General features: G+C 34.8%; 1 protein-coding gene across 1 annotated transcript in view; it reads left to right on the forward strand.

Moving 5' to 3' along the window:
• Nucleotides 1–13,016, forward strand: part of LOC592598 (dual specificity protein kinase CLK2) — a 33,367-nt gene extending 20,351 nt beyond the window's left edge. Inside the window, exons 3-13 of the mRNA XM_030974717.1 lie at nucleotides 278–467; nucleotides 1,691–1,784; nucleotides 2,416–2,485; nucleotides 3,388–3,501; nucleotides 4,751–4,841; nucleotides 5,857–5,932; nucleotides 6,658–6,752; nucleotides 7,575–7,704; nucleotides 8,158–8,240; nucleotides 8,803–8,882; nucleotides 9,317–13,016. Of these exons, the coding sequence (XP_030830577.1) occupies nucleotides 278–467; nucleotides 1,691–1,784; nucleotides 2,416–2,485; nucleotides 3,388–3,501; nucleotides 4,751–4,841; nucleotides 5,857–5,932; nucleotides 6,658–6,752; nucleotides 7,575–7,704; nucleotides 8,158–8,240; nucleotides 8,803–8,882; nucleotides 9,317–9,578 (1,285 nt within the window). The 3' untranslated portion in view covers nucleotides 9,579–13,016. The remainder of the gene's footprint in view (nucleotides 1–277; nucleotides 468–1,690; nucleotides 1,785–2,415; nucleotides 2,486–3,387; nucleotides 3,502–4,750; nucleotides 4,842–5,856; nucleotides 5,933–6,657; nucleotides 6,753–7,574; nucleotides 7,705–8,157; nucleotides 8,241–8,802; nucleotides 8,883–9,316) is intronic.
• Nucleotides 13,017–15,710: the final 2,694 nt, after the last annotated feature.

A 15,710-nucleotide genomic window follows, 5' to 3' on the forward strand; every position in this document is an offset into this window, starting at 1 on the left:
GTCAATTTTGGGGACCAAACTTTGCAAAGCACTGCCGAAGTTGAATTTTGCATCAGTGTAATTATTTGTTTGCAGCCCCAATAGATTTGACCTATGCAGAGTTAACTGTTGTCTAAAAATATACGCTTCCCAGCTCGATTTCTCTTTTTTTCAATCGTAGAAATATGTAAAAAATAAAACATAATTTAAAGGAAGAGATAGTGTCACTGGTATGGAATACCGATCATATGAAAATCACATGATGTATTAAGCTAGATTTGATCTTGCTCATTTGTAGCCGAGAATACTACCGAGAACCTTCACCATCACCCCAAAGCCGGCACTGCAGAGACTACGACCGTGACAGGGGGCGAGGTAACTACTACGATAATCACTTCAGAGATGACTTCAGGCACGAAAGCTCGCACAGAAAACGCCACAGTAGGAGATACCGAAGGCCTCGGAGACGCTCAGATAGCTATTCAACGGTAAGTTTTAACATTGAATTGGGACCCGCTTCACTGACTGATCTCTGCATAGATTATCTTTGCAGGTGCAATTTGGTTTGCTCCTTTGCAGAGCATGACCCATTGCGTATGCTTCTTTTCAATGGTCAAAAGGGAAGGATGAAACACAATAAAAGTGCATAGAATTGCATCTCAGTTTTTCAATGAGACCACTGTAAAAAAAAAAAAGTGGCAAGGTTCTTTGACTTCTTGCGCTACATGTACCCTGGTATGATGTCTCATCTCAAGCTTAGCAGATTGCACTTTCAACATGGGCCATTAAGAGATGGGCTCTATCTTTTTTCTCTTTTTCAAGAGGATTTTGTGGATAGATATCTTGAGATGCTTTGGAAAGAGTTCAATTTTTGTAAATGGTCCCAAAAAACAAGCTTCCTTGTCATTTAATTTTCACTGTTTTTTTTTTTTAATTGAGTAGTGTACAAAAAGATGGTAAGTTCATATACTGGAAAGGAAAAATTACTGTTGGCTTCATTGCTTGTAATAGAGCTAAGTTTCTTTTGTATTTTGTATTTTCTCACTTCTGTCATTTTTGGTTACAAGAAAGTGTCCAAGGGCAATTACTAGGTCTTTATTTGAACTTGTGTGCTACTCTGAGAAGTTTCCCTTTTTATTTCTTCTATTTTTATGAGGTGCAAAGTCAATATTACAAATATTTTATGGTGTTTTTAAATGTTGGGGAAAGATGATGAGAAAAAGAGTGAAAGAAGAGAAAATGAACAGACTCCTTATGGGGTCTTACTCTGGATTATGGCCTTGATGGACATTTATGGAAGAGGCATTTTAATCACAGAGAGGAAGAGCGAAAGAGAGCACAGGAGAGAGTGATGGTGATAAAAGCACACTGATTCTAGTTATGTATGCCATTTGCATCCCTATCTTATCTTCTGTATGTATCCTCATGAAACCATTTGTGGGCCAAAACGATGTTGCTCACCCAACAACCTCCAATCACTTGCCCACCTGCTGTGTCAACCTCATATCTGCCCCCAACGCCAAATGGAACCACTCAATCTCTTCCACCCAATCCACCAACCTACCTACCAACCCATCTTCTACTCACTCCAACTCAACTGATGATGGATGTCTTACTGCTGCTAACCATTGATCTTGTCAAATGACCTTTGGGCGATGATGTTGTCGGCACGGTTTTCGGGTGTGGCTTCTGCTGTTGTTGACTGGTGTAGAGTCGGCATAGGGAGGAGGGGCACAGAGCAAGCGTTATAGATGACGATGAGGGTCATTTGATCTATCGACCAGGCGACTGCTTGCAAGCAAGATGTACACATGCAGCTCCGTAATTTTGTAGCGCTCCTTTTAAGAAAAGTCACAACTTTCCCTTAACATTTCCATCTCTTCCATTCACAACATACCACAACACATTCCCAAGATGAACACAAGAAAATACACAGAGCCTACCCCTCTCTTTCCTTCAAGTCAAGTGAGTTTGACTGGAATGAAAAATGTACCTTGATCAAAAATTTCTTTAGACATAGATCATATGTTTTTCATTGCAAAGAGTCTTACTTCTTTGCTTATTACTTGAATAATATTTTCTAGTGCATGAAAAACAATTTCTGTAGACCTTCAACTTTTATTTGTTTGCCATTTATATTCTTTGGATGTTTAATGACTAAGGAATTGCTTTCAATGTAATGAAGGCAGCTTTTGCTTAATATTTATACACTAATTGCCCATTTCGTTTGATTTAGGAAATTAGATACGTTGAGTACCTAGTGTCATGTGTGTGAGACACATCTGCCACCTTTAGGACACAACCTTTTGTAAAGACATGGCATTTACATTTTTTCCTTGCCATTGATATGTTGAAATGAATGATTTCTTCTACAGCAGGGATCTGTCTTTTTATAGACCTTTTTTTCTAATACTTGCCATGTTTTCTCTCCTCTAGATGCAATTACCTCCACCTTAGGGGAGGGTACTTTTGGAAAGGTTGTCCAGTGCAGGGATAACATGTCTGGGTAAGTTCAATGGAAGCATTCGGCTACCCGCCCAACAGAAAATACCTGCTACATGTAGATCTAAATCTTCCTATAAACATGCTTAAATTTGATCGTTTACATGTATGGCAGTCAAATACCTTTTAAACTACATGCATACCTTGGTTAATATCAGACTATCTTGTATGAAGTTATTTTTATGCCTCCGCAACGATGTAGCCGGAGGTATTATGTTTTTGGGTTGTCAGTACGTCCAGTTCTCGTTATCACGTTATCTCAATAACCGGTTGGTTTTTATCTGCCACAAAAGTTTTCGGCCGTGATGATTATGATTATTATCTGTGTCAAGCCATTATGTATGGAAATTATTTCTTTAATTATTTGTATATGATATATGGATATACTGTATATGATGGAATTTGTTTTGAAAATAAAGAACCCTGTGGAAGGGGGGAAAAATATTTAAAAAAAAAAAAAAAATGACCTATGGATGGTTTATCGTCAAATTCAAGACATGTATTTATCTTGCTGATTCAATGAACCGATTAGATTTTGGGGTCATAAGGTCAAAGGTCATGGGGATGATGATGGGGCTCATTATGTATGCAAGAATAGCGTTACTAGAACGATGGACTGATTACCATCTTGAATTGATTTTGAACGAACAGCTGGGAAATTGATTGCGTTCTGCAGTCAATGGCTTTCCTCTCTCCTAACCACATGTCCCCACTATCTTGATTGATCTCATGTGAGATTTGTATCGGTCATTCAGATTGGAGCAGATCTGCATTCTTCTTTCTACTGTGTAGGGAGGTCTTGATAGAATCCCCCTATTCATATCAAGTATACTATACGTATACCAGAGTATGTGTAAGAAACGATGGCGACTTGCATTTTTGTAACTTGAATTTTTTTCTGTATAGGGGTGCTAAAATAGCACTAAAAATCATCAAGAACATTGAGAAGTACAGGGAAGCTGCTAAACTGGAAATTAATGTGTTGGAGAAAATCAACGAGAAGGAGGGAGTTGGAAAAAGGTATACTTCCTTCAAATAACGTCTTTGTTTTATATAAACTGTCAAAATAACTATGTGAAAAACTAAGAGTGTGTTTTTATTAATTAGTTTTGCCAAAGAATATATGGAGATGGTTTACGATTGCAAGCTTGCAGACATTTGTACATGTAGGTCACATTTAATGAATTTCAGCTGTATGCTATCTTGTAATCCTATAAACTGAGAACTTCAGTCTATTCTATTGTTTGTGTGTTTATATAGGTTTAACACTATTCTGACTGGGCTTTTTGAGAGCCAATTTTTGACTGGGATGGAGGGGGGGGGGGGGGGGGGGTCAATATGCCTTTGTGTTATTCTGCCAGACTTAGTAAACATTGCACTATTTGATTTCATTATACCCTGTAACACTTAACAATCGTGTGCTAGATTAATAACATGTGAGATATACAGTGTGAGTCAAAAAAAAGTTTGCACCTAGAAAATTGCTAATTATTTTAACAATCATCTATGAACAGTAAACTATTATACATCTTATGAAAGAGTGTTTTATCCCAAATCATTTGGTATGTGTTCACGTTAGGATGAACAGGAGGCATTGTTTGCGAGAGTGCAAAAATCGACTTGCGCCAAAGTGATGGCTACAGTATGTATGATGTTGGGATTAGCGCAGTGAGAGAATGAATTGAATGTATCAAATGAAATGCATTATGTATGCCTTTTGCAGAAGCAAAGCCACACACACGCGCACAAAATATTCGTTGATATTTGATTTTTGATATTTGATATGTGTGGCATAATCAATTTTGTTAAGGATATTATTTGGATCTGAAAAGACCGAATTAATACCCAAATCCCGATTGTTTTATTCAAACATCACATAAACAACTTTGGCGCAAGTCGGTTTTTGCACTCTCGCAAACAATGCCTCCTGTTCATCCAAGCGTGAACACATACCACACAAACATGATACCAAGTGATTTGGGATAAAACACTCTTTCATAAGATGTATAATAATTTACTGTTCATAGATGATTTTTTTTTCTTCAAATTAACAATTTTCTAGGTGTACACTTTTTTTTGACTCACACTGTATACAATATTAAATATGATTGTAGCATAAAATGAACTGCAATATAGATATTTCAAATTATAAGATTTGACAGGCATAGATATCCGTCAATACAAATATTAATTTGCAACTTGCGTGTGAAGATATATGACAGGCATAGATCTGCTGTTATAAATGTTGTTATTTGCATTCTCTTTGCAGCTTGTGTGTGAAGATGTATGACTGGTTTGATTATCATGGACATGTCTGCATATCCTTTGAGATTCTTGGTCTCAGCATATTTGACTTCCTGGTAGGTATACTGAAAAAAAAAGATACAGTACATATAGGTTTGACATTCCAGCAAGGTTCTCAAGATGGAGTAAAAGAATAAGCCAGTTCAAAGATGCAATCTGCACATGGGCAGATAAAGTTAATTTGTACCAAAATTGTATAACGCATCAAGATGTATACTGGATTCTGCTCATGAAAGATTAATTTATTTATTCATGGATGGCAGATTCTCTGATACACAGGTGGCAGTATTCTTCTCAAGAGGGCTTACAAAAGGTATTAATGAAGCACCTCCACTACTTTGGCAGTGATTATTCTAACATGCTAAAAGTGGGATGTCTCCATTTATAAAATATCTGTAGATATTTGGGGGTCATTTGTTTCAAAGCTCACTACAAACAGGTGTATTCATTGTAAATGTATGAATGTGCTAGCTAACATGATGGGGGGATGTTACAAGTAGTTGTAATGTTCATGACTTGATAGCCATAGTGGCAGCCATTTTAAAGCCTGGGTAGTAATCATGGAGCACCAGGGGTGCAAAGTCTGACAGACATGAGCGCACTACTCAAATCCACTATTATTGTGCATAGCGTACGGCTATCTTACATATGGGATCTCCTTATAAAGAGAAAGCGGAGTTATGGGAAAGGTGAACAATTATTGATGAGCTTTTTCATTCTTGTTATATTCGTATGGAAGAGAATCATAGAAAAGAATGTCGCCTGAATACGATGACTCTTCAAATGCCCTCAAATATGAAATATGACACGTAACGGCTAGAGGCTGTGGACCATAGTTTCATGTCACATGTCACATTTTGATGATTCCAAAACCTCACACTATCAATATTGCTTATCTGCCACATGATCAAGTTTGCTTTCCCTCAGTTTCAGGATCATGTAAAAAGACAAATTAATGTGATTTAAAAAAAAATCTTAAATGAATAGTAATGAAAGGAGTAATTTTTTTGCAATCAAAAGTCAATATTAAACAAGCTTTTGTAATCCTTTTTTATTGTTTGTACCTTACAGAAAGACAACAACTACCAGCCTTATCCTTTAGATCAAATTAAGCGCATGTCCCACCAACTATGCTCAGCTGTCAAATGTAAGTACATCAATCAACCTGGGGCTGTATTCTGAGAACGATGTTATATTTCATGTTGGGGAAAAACAATTTTAATTGTCATCATGCATTAACAAGCTGAATTCTGCTGTACTTACACTTTACCATTAGTGCTTGGGCGGATGTCTCTTTCAACTTAACACAAATGCAGCCAGCTTTACATAGGCATTAACCAATAATTTGTTGTACATTGTTTTCAGAAAACCACCAATTGTATTTCTTTAAAAAATCATTACATGTATGTTAGGTCGAAGATGTTGAGTACATTTATTATTTGAGTACAATTATTTTGATATGCAATTGCCTAAGTGTTCAGCATCAAAGAGAAATCCAACCTTAAGAATAAATCAGAATAAACTACTCTAAAAGAAAGATAAATCAGAGAAGCAGACTGTTGAATGAAATTGGACAAAGAATGTGAGGTATTTTGAAAAGCTGTACTCACTATATGTGTGGGGATAGATTCAGTGATCTCATGTTTAAAAAGCTCAAAACTTCTCTTTTATTGGGTCCGATTTAATTAAAACCTCCACCATTTTGTTGTCTAATTTTTCCGTTTTTAAACAAACAAAAGCATTGAAAAGGTTCGATTGCCCTTGAAGTTACCTGCGGTATGATTTATGCAAAGTTTAGTTGAAAGTAAACTAATCTATATAATCAAAATTATAAGTAGCATCCATTTTCTATCATTTTTCTTTGTTGTTTAGTTCTGCATGATATGAAGATAACTCACACAGATCTCAAACCAGAGAACATCCTCTTTGTGGATTCTCGCTCCTCCATCAAATATGATCCAGTCAAGGTAAGATAGTTTATTAACTTTTTTGTTCGATATCTGTACTAGGGGAAGGGGGGATTTAGGTAGTGCCTATCGAGCTGTTGTGAAGAAAAGATTTGAAGGAGAAGTCCACCCTGATAAAAAGTTCATATTAAAGCAGAAAAACAAGAGAAATAAATAAGTGAAAGTTTGACCAATTTTTTTTTTTTTTTTTTTTTTTTAATAGAATTTTGTGTGCTCATAATTATGTTACTAAAAAATCTCAACTGTGATTATAGTCTATGGAATTCTTTAAAATTCAGAAATTTATGGTTTATGACACAAACATAATACAATTATGGAACCCAAATTGAAAGGTACTTCGTAAAAAAACGTAATATGCCACTGAAAACATTTAGGAGCAATCTTTGTAGAGCAGACTGACAGTGACCCGTTGACACAAACCTTATTTAATATTTAACATACAGAGATGCCAACCAGTACGATAATAAGAGTTAAATATGATATCATCTCTTAAAAACCCATAAAAATCGCATAGAATCGCATAGAAACATGTACAAGTAAATCCCTGCAACCCCAACAAAAACTTTGCTTTACAATTTTTTCTTTAAATTTTAATGACAGAGCAAACATTTTACTTGATTATACTTACCATTGGTAGTGTTGAGTTTTCGTGAAAATCTGTTTTTTCTCTCCAAAATCTTATTTTTTAGGATATTGTTTTTTGGTGTCAAGAGGTTGGCATCTCTAAACATGAATCTAGTCTTGGAAATGAATCATTATACTGTTTGAGCATTTGCAGAAACACAAAATAATGAAATCAATACATTCTGATTATTCTTTCAGAAGCGAGACGTGAGGCAAGTAGTGAATTGTGACATCAGGCTGATTGACTTTGGGTCAGCAACGTTTGACCATGAACATCACAGCACTATTGTTTCAACGAGGCATTACAGGGCACTGGAGGTCATCCTAGGTTGGTAACCTTGTACAGATCTCCTAGCTCAAGCTATGACAGCAAAATTAACCATTGTCTATTTTACAAGTATATCCTCTCGTTAAGATGCTATTCTTGTTGCTATAAAGCTTATCTTTAGTTCAGATAAAAAATATCACTTTGAGTGAAAATGAAACTAAGTATTTCTGTATCGTTTGTCATACAATAGATAGGATGGTTTGGACCCGCCAGAATCTAAACATGTCAATGAGAGCTTAGTGAAAGTAACATTCACTCAAATAGCTCATTTAAAGCATACTGACCAGGACAAAATTGGTCATGTAAATTTGGTATTTTACTGTTGCTTGTTTGCTTCTTGTTTATATTTGGTTTAAGTGATGGTTTATATGTAAATCCTTCTTTGTGTCAAGCCACATCAAGTAAAGATTTGACTACAAGGTGACACTATTTCTCTCTTTTTATTTGGTACAGAGCTTGGTTGGAGTCAGCCATGCGATGTATGGAGTATTGGGTGCATCATATTTGAGCTGTATACTGGATTTACACTGTTTCAGGTAAATATCTAAACAGTCTTGATCTTGAAAAGGTTAACATTTTGAGGTTGAAATTAAGTTAGTCAAAACATCAAGTTCTTTACAGATAATCTGTGGCCTAACTTTAAAAAATTCAAAATAATTTAGCAGATGTTTCTGCATTTATTGATAAATCAAATATAAAACATTCAAATAATAATAATAGTATAACATATAATTGATTTACATAAAGAGTGACAACTTAAATACACACACATAGAAATGCATATATATATATATATATATATATATAATTGAAAGTTTGAAAGTATGGAGGTAAGTAAAATAATCAAGATAAATGCAGAATGCCTATGTCTTACCTACGGACATTGGTAAAACTACTGTTAATTGAAATCATTTTACTGCCATTGTGAAGACTAATATAAATGGAATTGTTTTGATGTTTTACATTATTTCACTTGTCTCATGGCAATAAGTATACTGATTTCTTTGTGTAGTGAAAATCTTTTGACATCAAACCATACTTAGATTGTGAATTCTACCGTTAATGATATTCTTTTCATGTTGTACATCATTTCACTAGACTCATGATAACAGGGAACATCTTGCCATGGCCGAGCGAATACTGGGTAACTTTCCTTCATGGATGATCAAGAGAACAAGGTAGGTCAAAAACAAATGTTACCACTTACGGGGAAACAAACCTCTGAAACGCAAGATCTATTTTTTCTGGCTTCATAAAAAAGACTGGAAATTGTTTTAATAATTGTGGCTTGTTATAAAGTGCATCAGATAAGTCAGGCATGATTTGGGGTAGCGCCATATTATAATGTTTGGTTCATTTGAGAAATGAATGAGAATGAGTGACTGGGATCTTGCCTGATAATTGTTTTCCTGTAGACAAGACATTCAATTTATGTACAGTCGTCCCTCACAACCCAGTTGTAATAAATGTGTGTGTGGTAGTTTCCCTTGTAATAAAGATTTACAAATATGTTGGAATTGTTTCTTGAGAACTGGTTTCACAATGTGATTTACTGCAAACACGGGAAGGATTATAATCAGGCCTCCTTTTACACTATTATCATCCACTGTAGAAAGAGCAAGTACTTCTACCATGACCGTGTGGACTGGAATCAGGACAACTCATCTGGTCGCTATGTCTGTGAGAACTGCCACCCGTTTCGCTACTACCTTGACAGCAATGCTGATGAGCACCGCCTTCTCTTTGATACCATTGAGGAGATGTTAGAGTTTGATCCCTTCAAGCGGGCCACATTGAGTCAGGTCCTGGATCACCCTTACTTTGCTGATATTCACTATCGAGGGAATAGAGACATGCATAGTATCAGCAGGTGACGCTAGGCCCAAACAGAGACTTTATCTTTTTCTTTTTTCATATTTAACTTTACATATATTTTCATTTCCGAACATAAAATGAAACGATATACCATGATGACATGTGCAGAGCATGGTTGCTAATCACATATCATGGCTGGACTTGCCTGACATAGCTTCATTCAGATGTCTGCCACGGATACACTTGTGTTATTCAAGCTTCTAATTCCCTTTGATGTTGCATCAGATAGGTTTTCTCTACATCCTCATCTTGGTATGAACTTTGAAGTAGAACATGACAAACCTAAAGCATCTATGCTTCCAAAGGAGAGCTAGAATGTGGGTCAAACACTTGTGTCAAAAGATCATTGTTGGACGTATGGATGGTTATGAGGAAATAATTGAAGATTTCCAGTTGTTTGGGGATGATATATAGCATGATTTTTTTTGGTCTCTGAAATTACTTCTCTCATAGAAAGAGCTATTTTTTAAAGACACATTGCCCTCCGATCATTACCTTGATGCTCATGCTAGAGTAATGCTAATGCCAAGAAGAAAATCTTTGAGAGATGAAGCTCTGTTTGGTAAGACTCTAGAGATGCCCAACTGGTGAGATTTAGAATTATTCCACTCCTTTACTTTACTATTGTTTTGGCAAACTGACTTGTCTCACTTCTTCTATTGCTAGCTTTGATTATCTGTCCCATTGATTTTTGTTTGGTCTTAATTATTTTATTTATTTAAAAATATTACATGCAAATATTCAGTATTATGAAACAAATTAAGGTAAGAGCACTGCAACAGCATGCCAAAATGAATGCAAGCATGCCAAATTGGGAATGCTGCCAAATAAATGTGGTGGTTATTAGACTTGTGTATTTGATGATGATGATTATGATGATTATAATAGTTATGAGGATGACGACTTTGACAATGACAATGGTGTTATTGAGGATGCTTGTGATGATGGCTGTGGTGGTAATTAAACGTTCATTATGCAAGGATATCACTTTAGTAGAGTCTCCAGCTAGCTTTTGGGCTACATGCTTTCTTAATATGATTCAATCTTTACATATTTATCTGCTCTTAGACTCCCAGAGCTCCTGATACTGTTGTTGGTGATGAAAGAACTACAGATTTCATTTGTGTTGCACAATATTGTGTAACAATATCAATGCTGCCCTCTCATCAGATAACATTGAGAGGATCACAAAAATTGTACTCTCATAAAACAATAAGCTTACAATCTAGGAGTATATAAACTTTAAATTCTCTTGATTGCTTGAAAAGCCTTGTTAGAATGATAATGGTTTATATTTGTATCATTTATTTTTTGCAAACATCAGCTGAAATCACAGAGAGGGTCAGAATTCATCGGCTACAATTTGGGAAAGTCTACAGAAAGGAGGAAGCAATTCATAATTCAGGTTGAAATTATCTAGTTATTTATAGTTTGTTGCATGGTACTAAATAATATTTCTGAGTATTTTGGCCAGTATGTTAGTTTTGAAGTCATTACATTGGATTCAGATTTAATGCCCCTAACATGGCTGAATGTTAGAGGAGTGCATTTAATTTTTGTTGTCTTCTGCAAGTAGTGATCATGTGATGTGGAAGAATGATCAGAATTTGGAAACCAGAGAGATACTACCGTAGCGAATGAGACAAGTTGTATTTTAAAGTAGACATTCATTTGATTTCAAATATTTATTTATTTTGTATAATTGCATAATGATAAGGGGCGGTTATATTGAACAAGTTTATCAAATTTCCTGCATGGAAACATTTAAGGTAACGATTATTATCAATTTTAAAATGATAGAATACCTCCCCACTTTCACAATTGAAGAGCTCTCCAAACACTGCTGACATTTGTGATGTCATGCACGGGTCCGAATTTGCATAAGCAAACAATGTCCCATAACAGTGCACACATTTTCAATACCTCTATCATCATCTCATCTTGAGGGGTGATTTTATTTGTTAATTTAGTATTGTCCGATACGCTGTTGACCTAAAACTTATACAATTGTCACGTGTAAGCTACCTGGTTGAAAGTAATACATTATTGGCCATATTTGTGATTTCCTTTGAATGTCTACGTTGAAGGTACTAGGTCCCATTTGCAGCCATCGTCAAATTCTGTAGAACTTTGCAGGAATTAGGAATATGTCACGTATGTCCTATCTGTGAAATTTAAACTTCTTAGGTAATAACATACCGGTACAGTAAAATGAGCTTTGCGCAGCACAAAACGTACGACCATTTGGTACAAGGGCCTGAAAATCAGATTATTACTTAAATGATTGCAATCACTTAAGTTGATTTGACAACTAATGCTCTTTATTTTCCCATTAAAAGACATTTTCAAGCACTTTCGTTATGAGGGAAGTTCTAAATTAGTATTATCCTTCAAATGCCATAGGAATTTAACCTTTTCATTTTTTGGGCCTGCAGTGTAGTCGTACCTTTAATGAAGTCGACTTTTAATTGATTTTGTACTCGTACTCTTGTCACTTCCACCATTATAGGTCTGATATTATACTATACACTGATTTTTAGTTCCAATTTAATGACAATTTACAGACTGTATGAATGAATTAATTTAGCTTCTAAAGATTGAATATGTACTTGAAATATAGCATTACTGTTTTGTTTTTGTTACAGGGTAGATATATGGTAATTAAATGAAAAATGTATTTATGGTTCATTTTTCTGCAACTCATAACTATCAAGGACTTGAATAAGGCAACCACCTGCTCCTATATCTGTATTCCTTACATGTCCTTTACTTCTGAAATCATACAAATTTCTCTTCTTTGTTAATAGTGTTGTATAGATATATTTATGAAACCTCATTATGTATTGAACATTAGATCAGATCGGCTGTATTTGTCTGTCTAGGAAACAGATTAACCAAACAGTTGTAAAACACAATCTTTTATTTCTTGCAGAATTATCAAGTCATATGTGTGCATGGATTTTAGTTTTCTCAACTGATATTACTTCTACTCAACAGCATATACCGTATCTAAACTAAGTGTTGAAAGCTGGGCATTTAATTCTGTCTGCTTCATATTGCAAATGGTAATTCCATGAACACGAAATTACTCCATTCAATTTGAAAACGTTCTGGTAGCAATATTCTCCTTTTAGTAAACAAAAATGTGACTATTTTCTAACTTCTTGTTGACTCTAACAAGACCTTACATTTTGTGAGATTTTACAATTTATATTGTAATATCCCCCAATGTAAAATTGGTAGCACATATTTTATTCTACAATGAAACAGATTGTGTGCTCTGCAGCTCGTAACTAAGAAAGTACCTACTCTACAAAATTTAAGTGGATAACCCACCAAATATAAAGTAAGACAAAAAGGATTGTTGTTTTCTAACAGTTGTTTTCTTCTGTATGAATATTTTATGAACAATAAATGTGTATATTTATGTCATGTTATCCGTAATTGCCTGTGAATGGTTTTGTACTGTGCATGTGTTGAAGAAAACAAAGTTGTTTATAGGCAGTGCATTGACAGGAAGATTTGTGTTCTGAGGAAGAGAGAGGAAAGAGTGAAAATGGGGCAAGAGTGTGAGAAGGTACGAGGAAAAAGAAATGAAAATGATTAAGGAAAGTTGCAAAGAGACGAATAGAGAGTGGATAAAAAGAAGCAGAGGCAGGTAATTTTTTTAAATCAAAAATAAAATACAATTGAGACTGAACCTAGGTCTTGTTGCCAAATTGTTGCTTGATTGAAATATACAAGATATGTGTAGTAAAGGTGCATGTAATATATAGGTGCAAAGAACTCTAATGCTGGGATTGAGCCAAACTCTATTTTATTCAACTAGTCAAATTCAAATATTTTTTTTTTTTTTGTTATGAAATAAATATAAAAATTAATACCATCTCAAAAATCATAAAACATTTGATAGATTCTACAAGAAATAAGAGCACACGTATCTTCACTCGCTGAATGACAGAAAAATAGTTCTTTTATTGGTCTTTCAAAATAATTTTGTTTTATTTCTTTTCCTAAAGAAGTACAGAATGCATTTAATATCAACAAAGCAGCTTGACTGGAACATGGACCCAGGAGATGCTGTAGCAATATATTATCCTTGAACTGTGATGCAACACAAGGCATAAAAGACAAGCCAACTATAATCAACATTATCACAGTCATCACTTTCACAAACGCTGCATTCAGCAACAAAATTGATATTGATGGTTGGCTCAGCAAAATTTGCCATCAGATTTTGAAAATGGCCAACAAAAGAAAGAAAAAAAGAGCTTCTTGAAGACAACAGATCCATCAATTGGACATAGTGCCTATTATATCTGAACATGATTGTCAATGTAGCAGTCACGAATAAAGTTTCTACTTTCATTACCTTCATTGTATTATCATTTGGGGCATCTTCATCAAAAGTATTCCATATATCAAGTCCAAACTCATTACTTGTAACATCTTATTAAATAAATGAGACTGTGCAGCATATTGTTACCTACAACTACACCTCAATTTGGTATACAATCAAACTTCATGAGCATAATTGGGTCCATACACAACAAAAATTGATGTTCTGGTTTATTAGTTCCTGCGTATTATAAATTGATCTACTTTTACATAAACACTTTCTCAGTTCAAATATCCTGGTACTACCATTGACGATGGTCTCAAAGGTAATACAAAGTTTTGGGAAATTTTGAAAATTGGGGTGGATAGTGAATCTTTACAACTTTGATATATTTGAATGCCCCTGTGGATGTATTATAAGCACTAAAAACATTAGCCCCTAAAACACTTCTGTTTTCGAGAAAAATTGAATACAAAAATTTACCGGTGCTCCCGGTAAATTTTGATAAATTTCAAATGGCGCTTATGGCCGTACAATTGTAGCTGCGAACATGAAAATCTCAGAATATGTAGTTGTGATATAAAATTTCCAAACGGGAATAGCTAATCGGTCAATTTTAGTCAAAAAACATTGTTTCATAGCTAAATTAATATCTTGACCTTGAGAGGGAGCTATACAACATAAAGAGTTTATTATTTACAATTTCATCACTTTAGACTCGATTTCAACCGCGACAACAATCAATGAATATTGTAGGAATGCATATGCTTCCAATATGTTCATTTGAACCAAATTCATGACCCCATACCAAAACTTTGTAATACCTTTAGGTGCAGGACCGATGTAAAGCATTTGGTAATAAGAGACTATAAGATGGATGGACTTTCTCACAAAAATGAAATCATTTCATCTCGATTGCACTGTAATAGTTTGGTTCTACAAATTAGTAACTGAAAGTGTCAATGGGTTTAATTGTGTAGTTTGATATATACCACTTCTTGTAAGTTGTTGGACCTCACTATGTAAAGTAAACTTGTAAATCAGGCCAAGAAGATAACATAGAAAGAGATACACTTTGAACTTGAAGATCTGTGTAGAAATAGGATTATAGAGCAAGAATTAGTTTTGATTGAAACTATGTGATAAATCGCAGTCTGATAGTGTGGTTGCATCATATTCGTCTATTTACACCATTCTGACAAAATGATTTCTATTAAAGGCCCACTGTACTACTTGTAGCTACTTGCTCCCTCTATATAGAAATCAATGCTTAATCGGTGACCATTGGTCCCCCATTATCCTCTTTAGTATTTGAGAGCCAAGTTGATGAGGTAGCCACCTGTCAGTGACTACCCTGGGTGGTCTAATCCCTGCTAGCCAAACTAGTACAGACGACCTTTAAAACCTTTCCCAAAGGTAGATATGATTATTGCTTCAAAGGTAAATGTGCATTTGTTTCCAATGTGATCAAAGATCTGCATGTACATGTAACTATCATGTGGTAATGTCCATGGTATTATGAAGATTCTATTAGATATGACTGGATATAAACAGCTCAAATCAGTGATTCTACAGCCAAGTCTCAAGTTCATACCAGGTTGACCAACCATGATATACATCAATACACTTTCACATTATCTACACTCATGATATGACAATTATTATTATTATTATTATTATTATTATTACTTATACCGCGCTTTTCCCATAAGGCCCAAAGCACTTACAATGAACAATGAACTATGAACTAGACTTGTAAATAATTTTTTTCCCCACTTGATATTGCATTAAA

This window comes from Strongylocentrotus purpuratus, unplaced genomic scaffold, assembly GCF_000002235.5.
Source record: "Strongylocentrotus purpuratus isolate Spur 01 unplaced genomic scaffold, Spur_5.0 spur5_scaffold_7, whole genome shotgun sequence".
Classification (NCBI taxonomy): domain Eukaryota; kingdom Metazoa; phylum Echinodermata; class Echinoidea; order Camarodonta; family Strongylocentrotidae; genus Strongylocentrotus; species Strongylocentrotus purpuratus.